Source organism: Macrotis lagotis, chromosome 3, assembly GCF_037893015.1.
Source record: "Macrotis lagotis isolate mMagLag1 chromosome 3, bilby.v1.9.chrom.fasta, whole genome shotgun sequence".
NCBI lineage: Eukaryota > Metazoa > Chordata > Mammalia > Peramelemorphia > Peramelidae > Macrotis > Macrotis lagotis.
In genome coordinates, this window is record NC_133660.1 from 274,705,041 (window position 1) to 274,727,174 (window position 22,134).

General features: G+C 48.2%; 1 protein-coding gene across 1 annotated transcript in view; it reads left to right on the plus strand.

Annotated features, from left to right (window-relative positions):
- The window catches only part of MUC5AC (mucin 5AC, oligomeric mucus/gel-forming), a 42,988-nt gene that overhangs the window by 15,099 nt on the left and 5,755 nt on the right, over positions 1-22,134 (plus strand). The window contains 18 exon segments of the mRNA XM_074231622.1: positions 260-398; positions 924-1,037; positions 1,241-1,423; positions 2,215-2,454; positions 2,871-3,027; positions 3,446-3,574; positions 4,525-4,669; positions 5,428-5,471; positions 5,571-5,756; positions 6,506-7,625; positions 7,764-11,372; positions 11,522-16,350; positions 17,742-17,890; positions 18,606-18,855; positions 19,518-19,768; positions 20,307-20,490; positions 20,910-21,114; positions 21,658-21,836. Of these exon segments, the coding sequence (XP_074087723.1) occupies positions 260-398; positions 924-1,037; positions 1,241-1,423; positions 2,215-2,454; positions 2,871-3,027; positions 3,446-3,574; positions 4,525-4,669; positions 5,428-5,471; positions 5,571-5,756; positions 6,506-7,625; positions 7,764-11,372; positions 11,522-16,350; positions 17,742-17,890; positions 18,606-18,855; positions 19,518-19,768; positions 20,307-20,490; positions 20,910-21,114; positions 21,658-21,836 (12,113 nt within the window).

The following is a 22,134-nucleotide window of genomic DNA, read 5'->3' on the forward strand; positions in this document are numbered from 1 at the left end:
GGTGCTTTGCTGACCCATAAGAACTTTTCTGCTGATGCTTAGAGGAGTCAGGAAGGGTCTCTCCTAACTTTGAGGCCAGTGCTCTGCCAGCTTGCTACAGCCACAAGAAAGACCTGGAGGCATGCTGCCCAGAAAGGAGGAGGCCCTGGCCTAATCACCACTCTCTACCTGCAGTGACCTCCCTTTATAGCTACTTCCTGCCTGGTTCACATGGACCTAAAAGACAACCCCATCCCCCTTTCTTTCCTTCTCCCCTCAGTACCTGCAAGAATCGAATGTGGCAGTGCACTGACAAGTCCTGCTTGGCCACATGTGCTGTGTATGGTGATGGTCACTACATCACCTTTGATGGCCAGCGCTATAGCTTCAGTGGTGATTGCGAGTACATACTGGCCCAGGTAAGAGAAAGGGTCGGGCTGGCCATGTCTCCCTCCTTCTACCCTCTCAGGACATTTAGAAATCCCCACCCTTGGAGGGTTCCCCCCAATGTTTTCCTACCTGTGAAGCTGACTCCAAGGAAGACTGTGGCCACTCCTATTGATAGGGTTGGGGGCTGAGAATTGACTGGGGTCCTAACCGGGGGACTGGGAATCGACTGGTCCTGACTTGGGTAGGAAAGGGTATGGATTGTATAATATTGGGGGAGGTAGCCAGCCCCAGGTCCCTTTTGAAGTGGTAGGGATGTTATCTGTGTTGGAGGTTCTGGAGTCTAGAACACACTCTGAGATTTCTGGGCTTTACATCATAAGGGCAATCCGAATTCCTCCACCTTTCAAGTCCTTGAAGCCCTTCCCAGACAGGGAGGACCTGAGGGAGTCACTGATTTAGGGAGGGTGGACTGGGATGAGAGTCCAGGTCCTTGGCCACAGTCCCTTCCCATGGTCCTGTAGTCCCTGCCACTGATAGAGCCTTTCCCTCGGCAGGACCACTGTGGGAAGAACAGCAGTGCCAAGGGGACTTTCCGAGTCATCACAGAGAACATCCCCTGTGGGACCACAGGCACCACCTGCTCCAAAGCCATCAAGATCTTCTTGGGGGTAGGCTTCTAACTGGAGGAAAAATGCCTCTGGGGAGTCTGGGGCAGGGGCATGGCCAGGGGCTGGAGGCTGGGGCCAGTCTGAGCTAGACAGGACCTCCAGCAAAGCAAGGAGAAGGGGGCACATGACTCCCTGGAAGGCCACCACCAGGGGCTGCCCCGATACCCTTATGAGTCTGACAACCTTTGACCTTCTTATTCCAGAGCTATGAGCTGAAACTCAGTGAAGGGAAGGTAGAAGTGATGGAGAAGGAAGGTGCTCAGGGGGAGCCACCTTACAGCATCCGCCAGATGGGCATTTACCTGATTGTGGACACCAAGAGTGGCTTGGTGTTCCTGTGGGACAAAAAGACCAGCATCTTCATTGAACTCAGCCCTGACTTCAAGGTATCATGGCTATGAAGCCAATTGTGACCTGAAGAGGTCTTGGTGGAGGCCAGGCTCCTGCTGAAAAAACAGATACCTCTGTGTGTGTGTGTGTGTGTGTGTGTGTGTGTGTGTGTGTGTGCGCGTGTGCGCGTGTGTGCATGCCTGGGTCATATTATACATGCACATGTGTGCTTGTGCATGGCCATACATGGTTGTGAACTGTGTGTGCATAGTCATGTATTGTGTACACATGGTTGTATGTTGCATGCATGTGCATGCATGTGCATGGGGTGTATGCATGTGTGCACATTGGGTATATTCATGGATGTGTGTATGTGTGCATTGCAGGTGTGCATGGGCATGAATGTGCACTTAAGGGTGCCCACATGGGGACCACAGGGGAGCCAATGTCCAGCAGAGGGAGCCAGCATCCCAGAGGACCCTAGTTCTGGGTAGATCATGGGGCCAGAGTCAGCAGCTTGCCAGCAGGGGGCCAGGCCAGGCAGGGTCTGGCTGCCAACCAAGTCCCTAAGGGAGAAGAGGGAGATCCTCATGTGAGTGATGAGGATTGGGAAGCTTTCCCTCTTTGTTAAGGGGAAGGGTGCTGGGAACCTCTCCCCAGGATTTGGATGGTAGAGAATGGGCCCTCCTGGCAAAGGAGAGAGGCGACCAGTGGGCCCGGCTCATGACAGGAGATGGTTGGAAGGTGAGGTAGCACCCTCCCTCCCGTGGCCGCAGGGTTCATATTGGTGTCTGGGCAGATGGGGCACATTCTTCCACCTTCCTGACCTCATCCTTCCTTTGGACAGGGGAAGGTCTGTGGCCTCTGCGGGAACTACGACGGCAACATTGTCAATGACTTCACCACCAGGAGCTTCTCAGTGGTGAGCGATGTGAAGCAGTTTGGCAACAGCTGGAAGATCACCCCTACCTGCCCAGATGCTGGCCCCACCAGGGACCCCTGCACCGCCAACCCCTACCGCAAGGCCTGGGCCCAGAAGCAGTGCAGCATTATCAACAGTGATGTCTTTGCCTCCTGCCACTCTCATGTAAGGCAGAGCCCAGGGGCTGTCCTGGGTGGGGCATGCCTACTTTTCCTTTGGGCTGGTTGCTCACTAGTATTCCAGAGCACACCAGAGCCCAAGATCCTCTATCAGCCTATCTGTGGCATCACCTTCCTATTGTAAAAAGAAAGCATGAGGGGCGGTTAGATGGTGCAGTGGAGAGAGCACCGGCCCTGGAGTCAGGAAGACCTGAGTTCAAATCCAGCCTCAGACACTTAGTAATTGCCTAGCTGTGTGGCCTTGGGCAAGCCACTTAACCCCATTGCCTTGCAAAAAAAAAAAAAAAACTATAAAAAAAAAAGAAAGAAAGCATGAGATGTAGCCCTGGCTAATGTGTGTGTGGGGTCAACCAGGTCCTGCTGGGGAGCAAGAAACCTGAAGGCCAACTTTCCTGTCCATAGGTTGACCCCACCAAGTACTATGAGGCTTGTGTGTCAGACGCGTGTGCCTGTGACACGGGAGGAGACTGTGAATGTTTCTGCACAGCGGTGGCCGCCTATGCCCAAGCCTGCAATGAGATTAATGTCTGCATCTCCTGGAGGACACCTAGTGTCTGCCGTGAGTCTCTGAGCTCCAGAGGTGGAGCTACCAGGTCCAGGCAGGCTTGGTCTGCAGATCTGCTTATCCCCAAGGACTGAGCAAGGGAGGAGAAGCCGAATGCTCTCCCTAGACTCTGGGTTTCCAATTCCAGACCATGCCAGGGTTGGGTTGGGTCCACACCCAGTGTGCTACCCAGTTCACCATTCTATCTCTTTCCCAGAGGTCCCCCAAGCTCTGGATCTGTGGTAGAGACCTCTCTGCTCTTTACATTGGATGGAACCTTTGGGTTCCATCAGAGGTGACCCATTCTTGCTCAAGAAATTACCCCTAAGGTCAGGTGGACATAGGAAGAGGGGTGATGCTAAACTGTAGCCTAGTCACACAGTTTGGCTCCCTTGTAAAAATTGATGCATCTGACCCATCTTCTCCCTTTCAGCTCTTTTCTGTGACTACTACAACCCCAATGGCTCCTGTGAGTGGCACTACCAGCCGTGTGGTGCCCCCTGCATGAAGACCTGCCACAACCCAAGTGGGAAGTGCTCACACAACATCCGAGGACTGGAAGGTAAAGGAATGGAACCCCACCTCCACCCCCACCCACAAGGAGTTCAAAGAGTTCCCCAGAACTTGGGTGCCTCGCCATGGCCAAGTCAGGGCCTAACATCACTTTCTGCCTTTGGCCTTGCTGTTACCAAAGCACATGGGCCAAGTGCTTTTTCTGAGATCATACACTGGTAGAGGGAGAGGAGGGGGGAGCAAGAAGAGGATGGTGAGGAAGGAGGGTAGGGGAGAAAGGAGGGAGATTCCAAAGTCTCTCTGGTCTATTATCTGCCAGGAGTCTTTACTTTGGTGTCCTGTGCCTCTCCTTCAAGCTGTCCCTTCCCAAGGAAGCTAGGAAGAACCCAGAATTGACTCTGACCTCCCTCACAATCTGTGCATCATCTCTCTCCTTCACTCACCATACCAGTTAGGAGACACTAGCAGCCAGGTTCCTCCAGGGCTCCTGGGCTCCCCATTTACCCTTGCAAATACTGAGCCACAATGCCTACTCATTGAAATCCCAACCAGGACAAGTCCTTCCCTAGACATCTCCCTCTTTCTTGCTCAATCATCCCCAAAGCAGACTCACTGCACCACTCATCCTTCCAGGTCAGTGATGTCTCCCAGACCAAGGAGCTAGACAAGTCCATCCCACCTGCTTCCCCTTGCAGCCTTCTGGCACACACACATGATTCTCTTTCCCCATTCATTTCCCCCAGAAGCTTCCCAGCACACATGACTCTGTTTCTCCATCCCTGGAGGTACACAGCTACCCAAGTTCCAGACAGTAACTCTCCAAGCAGTGCCTGGGTAGGATTCAGCCATCAAATTCTATAGCTCAAGTCCCAAAATCTGTTGCTCCAGAAAGTCACCTGGAGGGTGTAGTCATCTGGCTGTGCACTTTAGTCAGAGGAGAAGCTAGAGAAGAGTTTGTCCAACCTAATTTGAGAGTAAGCACTCTCCTTGGCCCTACAGGCTGCTACCCCAAATGCCCTCCAAAGACCCCCATCTTTGATGAGGATAAGATGGAGTGTGTCCAGAGCTGTGCCCCCTGCTACATCAAAGGAAGGTATTACCCGCCAGGATCTCCAGTACCCTTGGACAAGAACTGCCACTCATGGTAAGAGCTCATTTACTCTAGAGTGGGGAGGAAATGGCATCTGCCCCACTCAATTTGGCTGTGATTGGGAACCTCCAAGCCCAACAACCCTTACTCCCAACCCTGGCTTGCTCCATGTGATCTTAATGACGGCCAGTATGCTGGTGAGTACAGACCAGTGACAAATCCATGTCTTCAAGCAGTCTGTGCATGGACAGACTAGATCGATGGTAATTATCCCTCTCCAGATATAAATGGGAGAGGTTTTTAATGACTAATTCTAATTCTTCAGAGGCAAATGAATCCCTCCTAAGAGAGGTGCCACTAGTCTGTAGACTTCCCCCTAAAATTCATGGAAAAGGACACAAGGGGGAACCTTGGCCATCATTGGTGGGGAGTCCATTCCTAGAGGAGGGCTCATGAAAACTATAGCAGAGCTGCCAGGTGACTGTTCAAACAGGTGATCACTCCTACAGAACGAACTCAGCCCTTTGTTTCTCTGGCTCAGTGGCTAGCATCCTGTCTTTGCCTGTTCTAGGCAAATCCAAGCCCAGTCCTGAGAAAACAATTCCTGGCTGGGCGGTGGGGTGGGGGCTGGAGGAGGGGAAGGCTATCCTTTAATACAAAATTGGAGAAATGGAAAGCAGACCTGATGCTGAATGACCAAATGGACTTGTGATTGTGACTGGCTGACTTGGTCCCTTGAGAGATGCTATGGTGCTAGCTCTGGTCCAGTCAGCTCTGGCTCCTTTCCCCATGCTTCTTCTCTCTGTTCTCAGCTCATGTACTGAAGCAGGCATCAAGTGCAGTTATGACTCAAGTGGTAAGTGATGGGATGGTTTTTTGTGGGTGGCCCCCTGGGGTGGGGCTGACTGAGTGATACATCAGATGTTTGATGAGGACTCTCTCTTCTGGTTGCCAGCATGCATCTGCACCTATGAAGGAAAACGTTTTCACGCTGGGGAGATCATTTACCACACCACAGATGGTACTGGGGGCTGCATCACTGCCACCTGCAGCACCAATGGTACTATAGAAGGCAAGGTGTATGACTGTGACTTCACCACTCCAACACCCTCAGCCCCCTTCTCCTTCTCCACCACACAAGGTAAGGCCACAGCCAAGTCTGCAGTTAATCCATGATCATTTGGTCACGTTTGGACACTCTTGTGCTACCTACAGAATGTGGAGACTGAAGGGACATTGTCTCTGCCCTAAGAAACTTCTTTTTCGATGAACACAGAAGCAGACACAAAGTGATTTCAGGGCATGGAAAGTACTACTAGTGCCTCTGGGGCAAGGGGCTGGGGCAGGGGACTGGAAAGTTCTCTGGCTCCCAGACTCTGGGGGGAAAACCTGGTTTCTTTTGCTACTTCCAGTGTTTTTGAAGGATCTGAAGTAAGCAGCACCTTCCTCACCTTTTTGGGGCAATCTTAGCAGCATGGTTCCCCCTGATGTCTTCTACATTTCCTCTAGCACATGAGGAAACTCCTTTAATTTCTTTTCCCAACATGAAGACACCAATGTACATACTTGGGGCTAGACATCTAAGCTGATCCTGACCAGAGTCAAAACATCCTAAATGCTGATGCTTCCTTAGGATTCTAGCCTTGCAGTCAATATCCACCTCTGCAAAGCTAGTACCACATCATGCAGAATGAATGTCATTCAGAGAATGCCCTGAGATTAGCATCAATGAGACAGGACAAGTGGTAGAGTGGAACTCTGACTTTGGAGTTATCTGCAGGAACAAAGTAGGTTGGGGAGGGGAGGAGATCTCATTACTCAACTCTCCACTTTCTTTCAAAATTCTAGGTCATCATTCTACAGGTCGAGGACACAAAACTTCACCAACAGTGCCACCTGTAGTTGGCTTCACAACAGAAACTTTCATGACTTCTTTGACTGTAACTGGGGTGAACACAAAACCCACAGACACCAGTATCTCCCCAAGAACTCCCTTTGAAAATGTCAGCACACCCAGTGGGAAATCTAAAACCACCGAATGTGTTATGGAAGTTTGCACTTGGTCTCCTTGGTTGGATGTCAGCCACCCAGGGACGGGAGCCAACAGTGGAGATTTTGATACATTAGAGAACATCAGAGCACAGGGTTATCGAGTCTGCAGATCCCCGGAGGCAGTGGAGTGTAGGGCTGCAGAGTTCCCAGCCTTGCCATGGCAGGAGATCAACCAAACTGTGGAGTGCAGCAGAACACAGGGACTGATCTGTCATAATAAGGATCAGGTGTCTGGCAAATGTTACAACTACGAGATCCGAATTTTGTGTTGCACTTCTCAGCGGTGTGAGTCTCCCACAACAGAAGCACAATTCACAAGCACGATTACTCATTCCATATCAAGTTCAAGCCCCCAGACAACACCAGTGTCCAAAGGAATTTCAGAGAGTCATTCCACCACATCCACACCCTTTCAATCAACAAAGACAAGCACAGAGAAACATGCAACCAGCAGTCACTCTTCTGAGGTGACAACTAGGCCGGTGAATACGGAAACAATCACGACTTCATGTCTTCAAGAAATCTGTGAATGGACAGACTGGATTGATGGGAGTTATCCTAGCCCAGATATAGATGGGGGAGATTTTGATACCTTTAAGAATTTAAGATCAGAAGGATACCAGGTCTGTGATGTCCCTAGAGAAGTGGAATGCAGAGCGCAAAGTTTCCCGAACACGCCGTTGAATGAACTGGAGCAGAATGTGACTTGTAGCAAGACTGAGGGACTGGTGTGCCTGAACAAGGATCAGCTCCCACCAATATGTTACAACTACGAGATCCGGATCCAGTGCTGTAGAGAGGAAAATCGCTGTGAGAAAGAGACGTCTACTCAAATCACACCAGTGGCGAGAAGCACTGAAACATCATCGACACAGACACCAAGATCACATGGAGAGTCCACAGTTACCCCAATTACTACATCTTCCATCACTCCCACAACCACATCAGTCAGCACAAAGTCACATCCTGAGACAACAACCCATTTGGTGTCTACCACAAGCCCCTCAATTCCATCTTCACCCACAACCACAACAACTGTTTCTACTCCACCTAAAACAACAGAGCCATCTTCACCACACACAACTACAACCCCTAGCACATCTACCCATCCACCACATTCCACCTGTGAGCCCCAGTGCTCATGGACCAAGTGGTTTGATGTGGACTTCCCATCATCTGGACGTGATGGTGGAGATGAGGAAACTTACAAGAACATCATGGCACGAGGAGAGAAAATCTGCCGCAAACCTGAGTACATCACCCAGCTTGAATGTCGTTCAGAGACTCACCCTGAGGTTAGCATCAATGAGACAGGACAGGTGGTGGAGTGTAACCCTGACTATGGGCTCATCTGCAGGAACCAGGATCAGACCGGGAAATTCAAGATGTGTTTCAACTATGAGATTCGTGTCCTCTGCTGTGAACCCATGGAGGGCTGCACCCCCACCACTACTACATCTCCCATCACTCCCACAACCACATCAGTCAGCACAAAGTCACATCCTGAGACAACAACCCATTTGGTGTCTACCACAAGCCCCTCAATTCCATCTTCACCCACAACCACAACAACTTTTTCTACTCCACCTAAAACAACAGAGCCATCTTCAACTCACACAACTACAACCCCTAGAACATCTACCCATCCACCACATTCCACCTGTGAGCCCCAGTGCTCATGGACCACGTGGTTTGATGTGGACTTCCCATCATCTGGACCCGATGGTGGAGATGAGGAAACTTACAAGAACATCATGGCACGAGGAGAGAAAATCTGCCGCAAGCCTGAATACATCACCCAGCTTGAATGTCGTTCAGAGACTCACCCTGAGGTTAGCATTAATGAGACAGGACAGGTGGTGGAGTGTAAACCTGACTATGGGCTCATCTGCAGGAACCAGGATCAGACCGGGAAATTCAAGATGTGTTTCAACTATGAGATTCGTGTCCTCTGCTGTGAACCCATGGAGAGCTGCACCCCCACCACTGCTACATCTCCCATCACTCCCACAACCACATCAGTCAGCACAAAGTCACATCCTGAGACAACGACCCATTTGGTGTCTACCACAAGCCCCCCAATTCCATCTTCACCCACAACCACAACAACTGTTTCTACTCCACCTAAAACAACAGAGCCATCTTCACCTCACACAACTACAACCCCTAGAACATCTACTCATCCACCACATTCCACCTGTGAGCCCCAGTGCTCATGGACCAAGTGGTTTGATGTGGACTTCCCATCATCTGGACCCGATGGTGGAGATGAGGAAACTTACAAGAACATCTTGGCAAGAGGAGAGAAAATCTGCCACAAGCCTGAATACATCACCCAGCTTGAATGTCGTTCAGAGACTCACCCTGAGGTTAGCATTAATGAGACAGGACAGGTGGTGGAGTGTAACCCTGACTATGGGCTCATCTGCAGGAACCAGGATCAGACCGGGAAATTCAAGATGTGTTTCAACTATGAGATTCGTGTCCTCTGCTGTGAACCCATGGAGAGCTGCACCCCCACCACTGCTACATCTCCCATCACTCCCACAACCACATCAGTCAGCACAAAGTCACATCCTGAGACAACGACCCATTTGGTGTCTACCACAAGCCCCCCAATTCCATCTTCACCCACAACCACAACAACTGTTTCTACTCCACCTAAAACAACAGAGCCATCTTCACCTCACACAACTACAACCCCTAGAACATCTACCCATCCACCACATTCCACCTGTGAGCCCCAGTGCTCATGGACCACGTGGTTTGATGTGGACTTCCCATCATCTGGACCCGATGGTGGAGATGAGGAAACTTACAAGAACATCATGGCACGAGGAGAGAAAATCTGCCACAAACCTGAATACATCACCCAGCTTGAATGTCGTTCAGAGACTCACCCTGAGGTTAGCATTAATGAGACAGGACAGGTGGTGGAGTGTAACCCTGACTATGGGCTCATCTGCAGGAACCAGGATCAGACCGGGAAATTCAAGATGTGTTTCAACTATGAGATTCGTGTCCTCTGCTGTGAACCCATGGAGAGCTGCACCCCCACCACTGCTACATCTCCCATCACTCCCACAACCACATCAGTCAGCACAAAGTCACATCCTGAGACAACGACCCATTTGGTGTCTACCACAAGCACCTCAATTCCATCATCACTCACAACCACAACAACTGTTTCTCTTCCAACTGATAAAACAAAATCATCTGCATCTCAACGCACTACAACCCCTAGCACATCTACTCACCCACCACACCCCACCTGTGAGCCCCAGTGCTCATGGACCAAGTGGTTTGATGTGGACTTCCCATCATCTGGACGTGATGGTGGAGATGAGGAAACTTACAAGAACATCATGGCACGAGGAGAGAAAATCTGCCGCAAGCCTGAATACATCACCCAGCTTGAATGTCGTTCAGAGACTCACCCTGAGGTTAGCATCAATGAGACAGGACAGGTGGTGGAGTGTAACCCTGACTATGGGCTCATCTGCAGGAACCAGGATCAGAGCGGGAAATTCAAGATGTGTTTCAACTATGAGATTCGTGTCCTCTGCTGTGAACCCATGGAGAGCTGCACCCCCACCACTGCTACATCTCCCATCACTCCCACAACCACATCAGTCAGCACAAAGTCACATCCTGAGACAACGACCCATTTGGTGTCTACCACAAGCCCCCCAATTCCATCTTCACCCACAACCACAACTGTTTCTACTCCACCTAAAACAACAGAGCCATCTTCACCTCACACAACTACAACCCCTAGCACATCTACCCATCCACCACATTCCACCTGTGAGCCCCAGTGCTCATGGACCAAGTGGTTTGATGTGGACTTCCCATCATCTGGACCCGATGGTGGAGATGAGGAAACTTACAAGAACATCTTGGCAAGAGGAGAGAAAATCTGCCACAAGCCTGAATACATCACCCAGCTTGAATGTCGTTCAGAGACTCACCCTGAGGTTAGCATTAATGAGACAGGACAGGTGGTGGAGTGTAACCCTGACTATGGGCTCATCTGCAGGAACCAGGATCAGACCGGGAAATTCAAGATGTGTTTCAACTATGAGATTCGTGTCCTCTGCTGTGAACCCATGGAGAGCTGCACCCCCACCACTGCTACATCTCCCATCACTCCCACAACCACATCAGTCAGCACAAAGTCACATCCTGAGACAACGACCCATTTGGTGTCTACCACAAGCCCCCCAATTCCATCTTCACCCACAACCACAACAACTGTTTCTACTCCACCTAAAACAACAGAGCCATCTTCACCTCACACAACTACAACCCCTAGAACATCTACCCATCCACCACATTCCACCTGTGAGCCCCAGTGCTCATGGACCAAGTGGTTTGATGTGGACTTCCCATCATCTGGACCCGATGGTGGAGATGAGGAAACTTACAAGAACATCATGGCACGAGGAGAGAAAATCTGCCGCAAACCTGAATACATCACCCAGCTAGAATGTCGTTCAGAGACTCACCCTGAGGTTAGCATTAATGAGACAGGACAGGTGGTGGAGTGTAACCCTGACTATGGGCTCATCTGCAGGAACCAGGATCAGACCGGGAAATTCAAGATGTGTTTCAACTATGAGATTCGTGTCCTCTGCTGTGAACCCATGGAGAGCTGCACCCCCCCACCACTGCTACATCTCCCATCACTCCCACAACCACATCAGTCAGCACAAAGTCACATCCTGAGACAACGACCCATTTGGTGTCTACCACAAGCACCTCAATTCCATCATCACTCACAACCACAACAACTGTTTCTCTTCCAACTGATAAAACAAAATCATCTGCATCTCAACCCACTACAACCCCTAGCACATCTACTCACCCACCACACCCCACCTGTGAGCCCCAGTGCTCATGGACCAAGTGGTTTGATGTGGACTTCCCATCATCTGGACGTGATGGTGGAGATGAGGAAACTTACAAGAACATCATGGCACGAGGAGAGAAAATCTGCCGCAAGCCTGAATACATCACCCAGCTTGAATGTCGTTCAGAGACTCACCCTGAGGTTAGCATCAATGAGACAGGACAGGTGGTGGAGTGTAACCCTGACTATGGGCTCATCTGCAGGAACCAGGATCAGACCGGGAAATTCAAGATGTGTTTCAACTATGAGATTCGTGTCCTCTGCTGTGAACCCATGGAGAGCTGCACCCCCACCACTGCTACATCTCCCATCACTCCCACAACCACATCAGTCAGCACAAAGTCACATCCTGAGACAACGACCCATTTGGTGTCTACCACAAGCACCTCAATTCCATCATCACTCACAACCACAACAACTGTTTCTCTTCCAACTGATAAAACAAAATCATCTGCATCTCAACCCACTACAACCCCTAGCACATCTACTCACCCACCACACCCCACCTGTGAGCCCCAGTGCTCATGGACCAAGTGGTTTGATGTGGACTTCCCATCATCTGGACCCGATGGTGGAGATGAGGAAACTTACAAGAACATCATGGCACGAGGAGAGAAAATCTGCCGCAAGCCTGAATACATCACCCAGCTTGAATGTCGTTCAGAGACTCACCCTGAGGTTAGCATCAATGAGACAGGACAGGTGGTGGAGTGTAACCCTGACTATGGGCTCATCTGCAGGAACCAGGATCAGACCGGGAAATTCAAGATGTGTTTCAACTATGAGATTCGTGTCCTCTGCTGTGAACCCATGGAGAGCTGCACCCCCACCACTGCTACATCTCCCATCACTCCCACAACCACATCAGTCAGCACAAAGTCACATCCTGAGACAACGACCCATTTGGTGTCTACCACAAGCCCCCCAATTCCATCTTCACCCACAACCACAACAACTGTTTCTACTCCACCTAAAACAACAGAGCCATCTTCACCTCACACAACTACAACCCCTAGAACATCTACCCATCCACCACATTCCACCTGTGAGCCCCAGTGCTCATGGACCAAGTGGTTTGATGTGGACTTCCCATCATCTGGACCCGATGGTGGAGATGAGGAAACTTACAAGAACATCATGGCACAAGGAGAGAAAATCTGCCGCAAACCTGAATACATCACCCAGCTTGAATGTCGTTCAGAGACTCACCCTGAGGTTAGCATTAATGAGACAGGACAGGTGGTGGAGTGTAACCCTGACTATGGGCTCATCTGCAGGAACCAGGATCAGACCGGGAAATTCAAGATGTGTTTCAACTATGAGATTCGTGTCCTCTGCTGTGAACCCATGGAGAGCTGCACCCCCACCACTGCTACATCTCCCATCACTCCCACAACCACATCAGTCAGCACAAAGTCACATCCTGAGACAACGACCCATTTGGTGTCTACCACAAGCACCTCAATTCCATCATCACTCACAACCACAACAACTGTTTCTCTTCCAACTGATAAAACAAAATCATCTGCATCTCAACCCGCTACAACCCCTAGCACATCTACTCACCCACCACACCCCACCTGTGAGCCCCAGTGCTCATGGACCAAGTGGTTTGATGTGGACTTCCCATCATCTGGACGTGATGGTGGAGATGAGGAAACTTACAAGAACATCATGGCACGAGGAGAGAAAATCTGCCGCAAGCCTGAATACATCACCCAGCTTGAATGTCGTTCAGAGACTCACCCTGAGGTTAGCATCAATGAGACAGGACAGGTGGTGGAGTGTAACCCTGACTATGGGCTCATCTGCAGGAACCAGGATCAGACCGGGAAATTCAAGATGTGTTTCAACTATGAGATTCGTGTCCTCTGCTGTGAACCCATGGAGAGCTGCACCCCCACCACTGCTACATCTCCCATCACTCCCACAACCACATCAGTCAGCACAAAGTCACATCCTGAGACAACGACCCATTTGGTGTCTACCACAAGCCCCCCAATTCCATCTTCACCCACAACCACAACAACTGTTTCTACTCCACCTAAAACAACAGAGCCATCTTCACCTCACACAACTACAACCCCTAGCACATCTACCCATCCACCACATTCCACCTGTGAGCCCCAGTGCTCATGGACCAAGTGGTTTGATGTGGACTTCCCATCATCTGGACCCGATGGTGGAGATGAGGAAACTTACAAGAACATCATGGCACGAGGAGAGAAAATCTGCCGCAAACCTGAATACATCACCCAGCTTGAATGTCGTTCAGAGACTCACCCTGAGGTTAGCATTAATGAGACAGGACAGGTGGTGGAGTGTAACCCTGACTATGGGCTCATCTGCAGGAACCAGGATCAGACCGGGAAATTCAAGATGTGTTTCAACTATGAGATTCGTGTCCTCTGCTGTGAACCCATGGAGAGCTGCACCCCCACCACTGCTACATCTCCCATCACTCCCACAACCACATCAGTCAGCACAAAATCACATCCTGAGACAACGACCCATTTGGTGTCTACCACAAGCACCTCAATTCCATCATCACTCACAACCACAACAACTGTTTCTCTTCCAACTGATAAAACAAAATCATCTGCATCTCAACCCACTACAACCCCTAGCACATCTACTCACCCACCACACCCCACCTGTGAGCCCCAGTGCTCATGGACCAAGTGGTTTGATGTGGACTTCCCATCATCTGGACCCGATGGTGGAGATGAGGAAACTTACAAGAACATCATGGCACGAGGAGAGAAAATCTGCCGCAAGCCTCAATACATCACCCAGCTTGAATGTCGTTCAGAGACTCACCCTGAGGTTAGCATCAATGAGACAGGACAGGTGGTGGAGTGTAACCCTGACTATGGGCTCATCTGCAGGAACCAGGATCAGACCGGGAAATTCAAGATGTGTTTCAACTATGAGATTCGTGTCCTCTGCTGTGAACCCATGGAGAGCTGCACCCCCACCACTGCTACATCTCCCATCACTCCCACAACCACATCAGTCAGCACAAAGTCACATCCTGAGACAACGACCCATTTGGTGTCTACCACAAGCCCCCCAATTCCATCTTCACCCACAACCACAACAACTGTTTCTACTCCACCTAAAACAACAGAGCCATCTTCACCTCACACAACTACAACCCCTAGAACATCTACCCATCCACCACATTCCACCTGTGAGCCCCAGTGCTCATGGACCAAGTGGTTTGATGTGGACTTCCCATCATCTGGACCCGATGGTGGAGATGAGGAAACTTACAAGAACATCATGGCACGAGGAGAGAAAATCTGCCGCAAACCTGAATACATCACCCAGCTTGAATGTCGTTCAGAGACTCACCCTGAGGTTAGCATTAATGAGACAGGACAGGTGGTGGAGTGTAACCCTGACTATGGGCTCATCTGCAGGAACCAGGATCAGACCGGGAAATTCAAGATGTGTTTCAACTATGAGATTCGTGTCCTCTGCTGTGAACCCATGGAGAGCTGCACCCCCACCGCTACTACATCTCCCATCACTCCCACAACCACATCAGTCAGCACAAAGTCAAGTCCTGAGACAAGCACCCCCTTTATGTCTACTACAACCACCTCAATTATATATACACCCAGAACCACAAAAACTGTTTCTACTCCACCTAAAACAAGAAAGCCATCTTTACCTCATACAACTACAACCCCTACAAGATCTACCCATCTACCACATTCCATCTGTGAGCCACAGTGTTCATGGACCAAGTGGTTTGATGTGGATTTTCCATCATCTAGACCCAATGGTGGAGATGTTGAAACTTATAACAACATCATCAGAAGAGGAGAGAAAATCTGCCAGAAGTCTGATTATATCACACGGCTAGAATGTCGAGCACAGAACCATCCCCATGTTAATATTGAGAAAATAGGACAGGTGTTAGAGTGTAACCCTGATTATGGGCTCATCTGCAGGAACCAGGATCAGACCGGGAAATTCAAGATGTGTTTCAACTATGAGATTCGTGTCCTCTGCTGTGAACCTATGGAGAACTGCACCACTACCAGTTCTACATCTCCAACTACTCCCACTCCCCCAACCACATCAGTCAGCACCAAGTCAAATACTGAGACAGCTTCCCACTTTGTATCTACCTCTATCACCTCAATGTCATCTTCATCCACAGTTACAGTTCCATCCATTTCCACTCCACCTGAAACAACAAAACCATCTTCACCTCATGAAATTGCATCACTTAGCACATCCACTCATCCCCCATACTCTACCTGTCAGCCCCAGTGCTCATGGACCAAGTGGTTTGATGTGGACTTCCCAACATCTGGACCCAATGGTGGAGATGAGGAAACCTACAAGAACATCATGGCTAGAGGAGAGAAAATCTGCCACAAGCCTGAATCCATCACCCAGCTTGAATGTCGTTCAGAGACTCACCCTGAGGTTAGCATTAATGAAATAGGACAGGTGGTAGAGTGTAACCCTGACTATGGGCTCATCTGCAGGAACCAAGATCAGACTGGGAAATTCAAGATGTGTTTCAACTATGAGATTCGTGTCCTCTGCTGTCAGCCTGTGATGGAAAATTGTTCTTCAACAGTGTCTAGCTCAAGTTTTCCAACAACTATTTTCATGAATACATCAGCCACAACCTCCTCTCTATCTAGTGTGACCCCACCAGTGTACCTTTCTTCAACCTTCACCACTTTGACTCCTCATTCAACTTCATCTTGTTACTGTTTCTTGTCTGGAAAATTCTATCAGTCTGGTAAGTACCTTTTTATATGATCCTCACTTTCACTTCTTTTTACTTTTTTACATACTCCCTAATCCTGGGGGTTCCATTCCTCTCATTCACTGAAGTCTCAGGATTCTTCTTTTTGAACTGCTTTCCCTCCAAGCTTTCTCCTTAGAGTTGCAAAATAAATTTGAATGGTCATAGAACCCTTTGCCAGCTCATGGATGGGCTATGATTCGTTTCTTTTCCTCTCTTTGCTGGTGTTTTTGCTCTAACAGTTGCCACATCATGAAACAAACAACTAAGCAACGACAAAATAAATTCTCACTCCTCTCTTTTCCCCTCTATTGTAATAGGTCTTTGGGACTCTTCTTGTGATATAATCCTTTTTATAATGCTTTAAAATTTTCATATCATTCCATTAAAACCAATTTATTGCCAAAGCTTCTAAATATCCTGTTTTAATATGTATTTAATTCTCAAATATTGTAAGTATCATTCTCCCATGTAGGGATATAACCAGTTTAATTTTATTGAATTACATTTTTTTATTCCTTTGTTTATACTTTTATTTCCTTTTGAAATTCAAATATTTGAAGACCGAATTTTCTGTTCTTCTCAGGTATTTTCATCAGGGAGGTTGGGAAGTCTCCTATTTCATTTAAATGAGTTTGCTCAGTTTTGCTGGATGGTTAACTCTTGATTGTTATCCAATCTCTTTTGCCCTTCAGAATATCATATTCCAGTCCCTTGGATCCTTTAATGTTGATGCTGTCAAGTTTTTTCATAATTCTGGTTGTGGCTCCTTGGTTTGAATAGTTTTTTTTCTGGCTGCCTGCTGTATTTTCTTCTTGACCCAATAATTATAGAATTTGGTTACAATATTCCTTGGCATTTCCATTTTGGATCCTTTTCAGGAGGCACTCAGTTTTTTCTTTCAATGACTATTTTAACCTTGGTTCTAAGATATCAGGACAGTTTTCCTTGATGATTCTTTGAAAGAAGTTGCCCAGGCTTTTTTATTTTTTATCATGATTTTCCGGGTAGTTCAATAATTCTTAAATTATCTCTTCTGGATCTATTTTCTAGGTCAGTTTTTTTCCCAAGGAGGTAATTTTATATTTTCCTCTAATTTTTAATTTTTTAAAAAATTTGCTTGATTTATTCTTTATATCTCATAGAGTCATTCACTTTGATTTGCCCAATTCTATTTTTCAAGAAATTATTTCTTCAGTTAATTTTTGCATCTCCTTTTCCATTTGGTCAATTCTATTTTTAACGGAGTTGTTTCTTTTTCCTTTAGCCCAATTGTATTTTTGAAGGAGTCAACAACAACAAAATCAGGCACAATGAATTTACCCCTGAATTCTGCTGCTTTTTTCAAGTATGCCTTCATTTACAACATGATTTTTTTCTCACAGGAACTGTCATATACAACCAGACAGACAATGCAGGACGTTGCTACTCTGCCATTTGCAACAAAGACTGTAATGTGGAGAGGAAAGTCGAAATGTGTTCCACTTCAGTTCCTCCTTCAGTCCCAACCACATCAATGTCTACAACTACACAAGTATCCACAACTGTATTAGCATCCACAACTGCATCAGCATCCACAACCACAGCCATAGTCACATCACCATTCATCTCAAACCACACTGGTTGTCTGAGTACAGTACCACCCAGGAAAGTTAGTTGGATTCTTATGTCTTCTTTTTCCTTGTTATAGCAGGGTATGATTTTTTGGGGGGACAGAGTGGAATGCAGGAATTTTTCAAAGTTCTTTTAAATTATTCAATTCTTTTAAGTTGGAGTTTCTGGGAATATCATTACAAGAAATAGAGAATGGTCAGGGCAATTTGACTTTGTGGAAAATAGTAATTTTTCAATATACTGAGTTAGAAGTAATGGGTGAACAGTGATCTTTAGGAGGAAGACCAGGGCCACAGATAAAGGTGTGGGGATTATATCAGAAGGAAGATTGGAATTGGAAAGGCTGTTAGTCATAACTTGTAGTTAAACAAAGATAATAAAACAAACACTAGAGGCAGACTTATTCCAGAAGACCATTCTGATCCACATGAAGAGTTTTATTCTTCTCTTAGAATACAAGAAATGCTTTACTAGTGGACTTTGTCCCCTGACTTTTAGAGGGCTTTAGATACTCAGTGATTTTGCCTTATGTGCCTTCTCTGTAGCAGAAACATGAGGAAAAGTTTAGTGATTTCCTTTTTGAACATGGGACTAAAGAAGAGTCCTGATACTGATCACCTCAAGAAATGATAGAGAATACTCCTCCCACCCCAATTCTGGCCTTCACTGGAGCTTCAAGACACTCATCTATGTCCTTTCCTTCTTAGAAAGGAGAGAGCTGGTTCATGCACAAGTGTAAGAAAGCCACCTGCGAGGGTGATGATGTGATCACACTAACACCTGTGAGCTGCCCTGCGGTAAAAGAAGTGTCCTGTGCTAACGGCTACCCTCCTGTGAAAGTCTATGATGACAGTGATCACTGCTGCTTCCATTATGAATGTCAATGTGAGTGGCTAACTGTGAGCATGGAGCTCAAGCCGATGGCTCCCCATGGAGTTGGGGGCAATTGAGGGTGTGTCCAGGGTGCTGAATTGAGGTTGCTATCAGCAACATGCAGACAGCAGAGCTTAGCATCTAATTAGCCAGAAAAACTAATCAAAGAGTAAGCTAGTCTCTCACTATACCTCACCCCCCCCAATGCCCTACTGCCTCTTCCCTTGTAGTAGCTGTGTGCAGAGAGAGTGCCTCCCCACTCTTCCTCAAACAGGGCATGCCTGGTATTGTTTGTGTCAAAAACAGATCCTGGGTTCAAAAATCCATTCTTGCTGTGTCTGACATGAAGGGCAAGGTGTCTGAATCTTAGAAGGATTCAAGGAAAAGGGACCTGTTGCTTATTTTGGGCCCACTGGTCCTCAGCATAACTACATTTGTGAACAGGACTTGGCTATCATGAGAGTGACAGATAGGTAGTGGCTGGGTTTGGGGCAGGCCAGCTTCTCACTCTGCAGACCAGAACACTCTGAACACTCAGCCAGCCAAGGCCAAGGGCAGAATTGCCTACTTTATCCTTCAAGCCCCAGAGAATCTGGACATGGTCCCACTTCATTAATGGTCACTGGATGATTCCATGCTGTTCACTGATCTCGTTCCCTCTCTTTCTCTTACAGGTGTGTGTAGTGGCTGGGGAGATCCTCACTATATCACCTTTGACGGTGTCTACTATACTTTCTTGGACAACTGTACCTATGTGCTAGTGCAGCAAATCCACCCCATCTACGACCACTTCCGGGTGCTCATTGATAACTATTTCTGTGATGCCCGGGATGGCCTGTCCTGCCCTCGGTCCATCACTGTCGAGTACAAAGACAATCGCATTGTACTCATCCGGACTCTGGTCCGTGGAGTGATGGAGAATGAGGTGGGAAGAATGAACACCCTCTGCCTCATTTGCTTTTTAGTGTCCTGGAGTCTAGATGGCGTGGGGGAGGGGGTGGGAGGACAGGTCCCAATAAAGAATGAGGCTATCATCCTATTCAGCAAGCAGGATTGCCACTGAAGGCACCTGCCAGGCAACATGGCAGAAACAATTAAGGGAAGAACAAGGAACAAATGGTGGTTCATTCTCATCCTCCCTCCCTCTCCTTATTGATGGAGCTGACCCTAGGCCCCTGAAGGCTCTGACAGTACAGGAATGTGAATAGTTCTAAGGATGCTCCATGTGGGACTGTGGACTTAGGCCTACACAGATCCCTGGTGGGTTCCCAAAGATAGGGGTAGCATAACTGAGTAGCTCACATGTACTGACTCTGATCCAGCTCCTTTTCCTAGGATATATTAAGAAGTAGAGGAGCAATGGCTAGGAGCCATGTTCAGTGGGAGGCAGGATTGGGGACAGCTATCACAGAGTTCTGTTCCCTCTGACTCATTGTTTATCATTAACTGTGCCTCTACCCCAGATTATCTTCAACAATCAGACTGTCAGCGCAGGGTTCAAGAAAGATGGCATTGTGATCTCCACCCTGGGCATTAAGATGTTTGTCACTATCCCAGAGCTTGGGGTTCAGGTCATGTTTAGCGGGTTGCTCTTCTCAGTTGAAGTGCCCTTCACCAAGTTTGCCAACAACACAGAAGGACAGTGTGGTAAGTGGCTGGGCTCTTGTGACTTCATCCATGTCATGGGGCATCTCTGCCAATGAGTTGTCCCTGATTGGACTTGGGTAACCAGACCAGGTAGAGCACTGGATGGACTTGAGAGAAGACTCCTGAGGTCTCAGGTCCTCCCCTTCCCAAGAAAATCTCAGAGAATCACTACTTGAAGACTTTGAGAGAATGTTATCCTGATTTTTTTCTAGACTCAGATAAAACAGGGTAAGGGAGGCAGGGTGACTTGCTTCATGCTTGTGGTGGCATTGAGTGAGGGCCCAGGCTCTATCCCAGGACTCCTTTTAGGCTCTGCTGCCTCAGACAGCTAGTCTGGGTCTCAGAAGAAAGGCTTTGCCATCTCCATTTCTCCTGGGTTCTTGATGCCGTTCTTGGTGACATCATATATTCTCCTGCAGGGACATGTACCAATGATAAGAGAGACGAGTGCCTCCTGCCTAGTGGGAAAATTGCATCCTCCTGCTCTGAAATGTCTGGTTCCTGGAAGTATCATGTGCCCAACCAGCCTTACTGTTCTGGACCACCGCCCAGCCACACGACGCCTTCCCCCCTAACACCCAAGCCATGCCCACCTTCTCTTCTCTGCTTGCTGATCATGAGCCCGTAAGAAGTTACAAGCACAGAAATGAATTTGGAGACTGAAGTTAGAGTTAGGAGCAGGGTGTCCAAGTTCAGTTCTCTTGAGAAACCGGGGCTCCCCAAAGTGGGATTTGTCTGGTGAGGTAGTAAACCCCCTTCAGAGCAGTCTTGGAAGCTGTAGAATATTTCAGAGGGGAATGGCAAGTGGCTGGGGATCCCTGAGATTACCTGCATCTCATTGTCTCAGATTCTATGATGCTTTACTTACAAAAGAGGGACCTCAACCAGGTGTTCATGTGAGATGGGGAGGGGTATTGAGACTGAAGAGGATCAGTGGAAGGTGAATCGGAGCTGTGACAATCCCAAGAAAATGCTTAGAAAGAACAGAACAGGGAAGAGACTGAAGTATGCTACTGGAAAGTTCTACAGTTCTAACCCTGGAATGAAGTGAATACAAAGGAACCAAGGCAGAGACATTGGTTGCAAGAAGGCTCCCTCTGTATGGCTGGGGTCAGGACAGCCCTGGAACACCATCGGTTGCTGACTTCTGGCTTCTATCTTTTCCAGGGTCTTTGAAGCATGTCATCATATCATCCCACCAGAGGCCTTCTTTGAGGGTTGTGTATATGATCAGTGTCACATCACTGAGGTCAGCGTCTGGTGCTCAAGCTTGGAACTCTATGCATCCCTCTGTGCATCTCAAGGCGTGTGTATTGACTGGAGAGGCAAGACCCAGGGTCAATGTGGTGAGTGATCCTGCTTTGTTCCTTTCTGCCAGCCCCTCCAGTTCAACACAGGATATGAGATAGGTTGATCTGGGGCCCTGAGAAGAGGTGGAAACTTGAGGAAGTTCATTCCATTCATTGGATACAAAGGGAAAGGAACTCTAAAGGTTGTTGGATCCAATCTCCTCCATTTAGAGATAAGGGAAGGGATTTGCCTAAGGGACTAGGCTAGGCTCAAAATCAGATTGCCTGCCTCATTCCACACCTGCAGCCTCCCCATCTCTCAGTCCTTTCATACCAGACATCTCCCCAGGACATG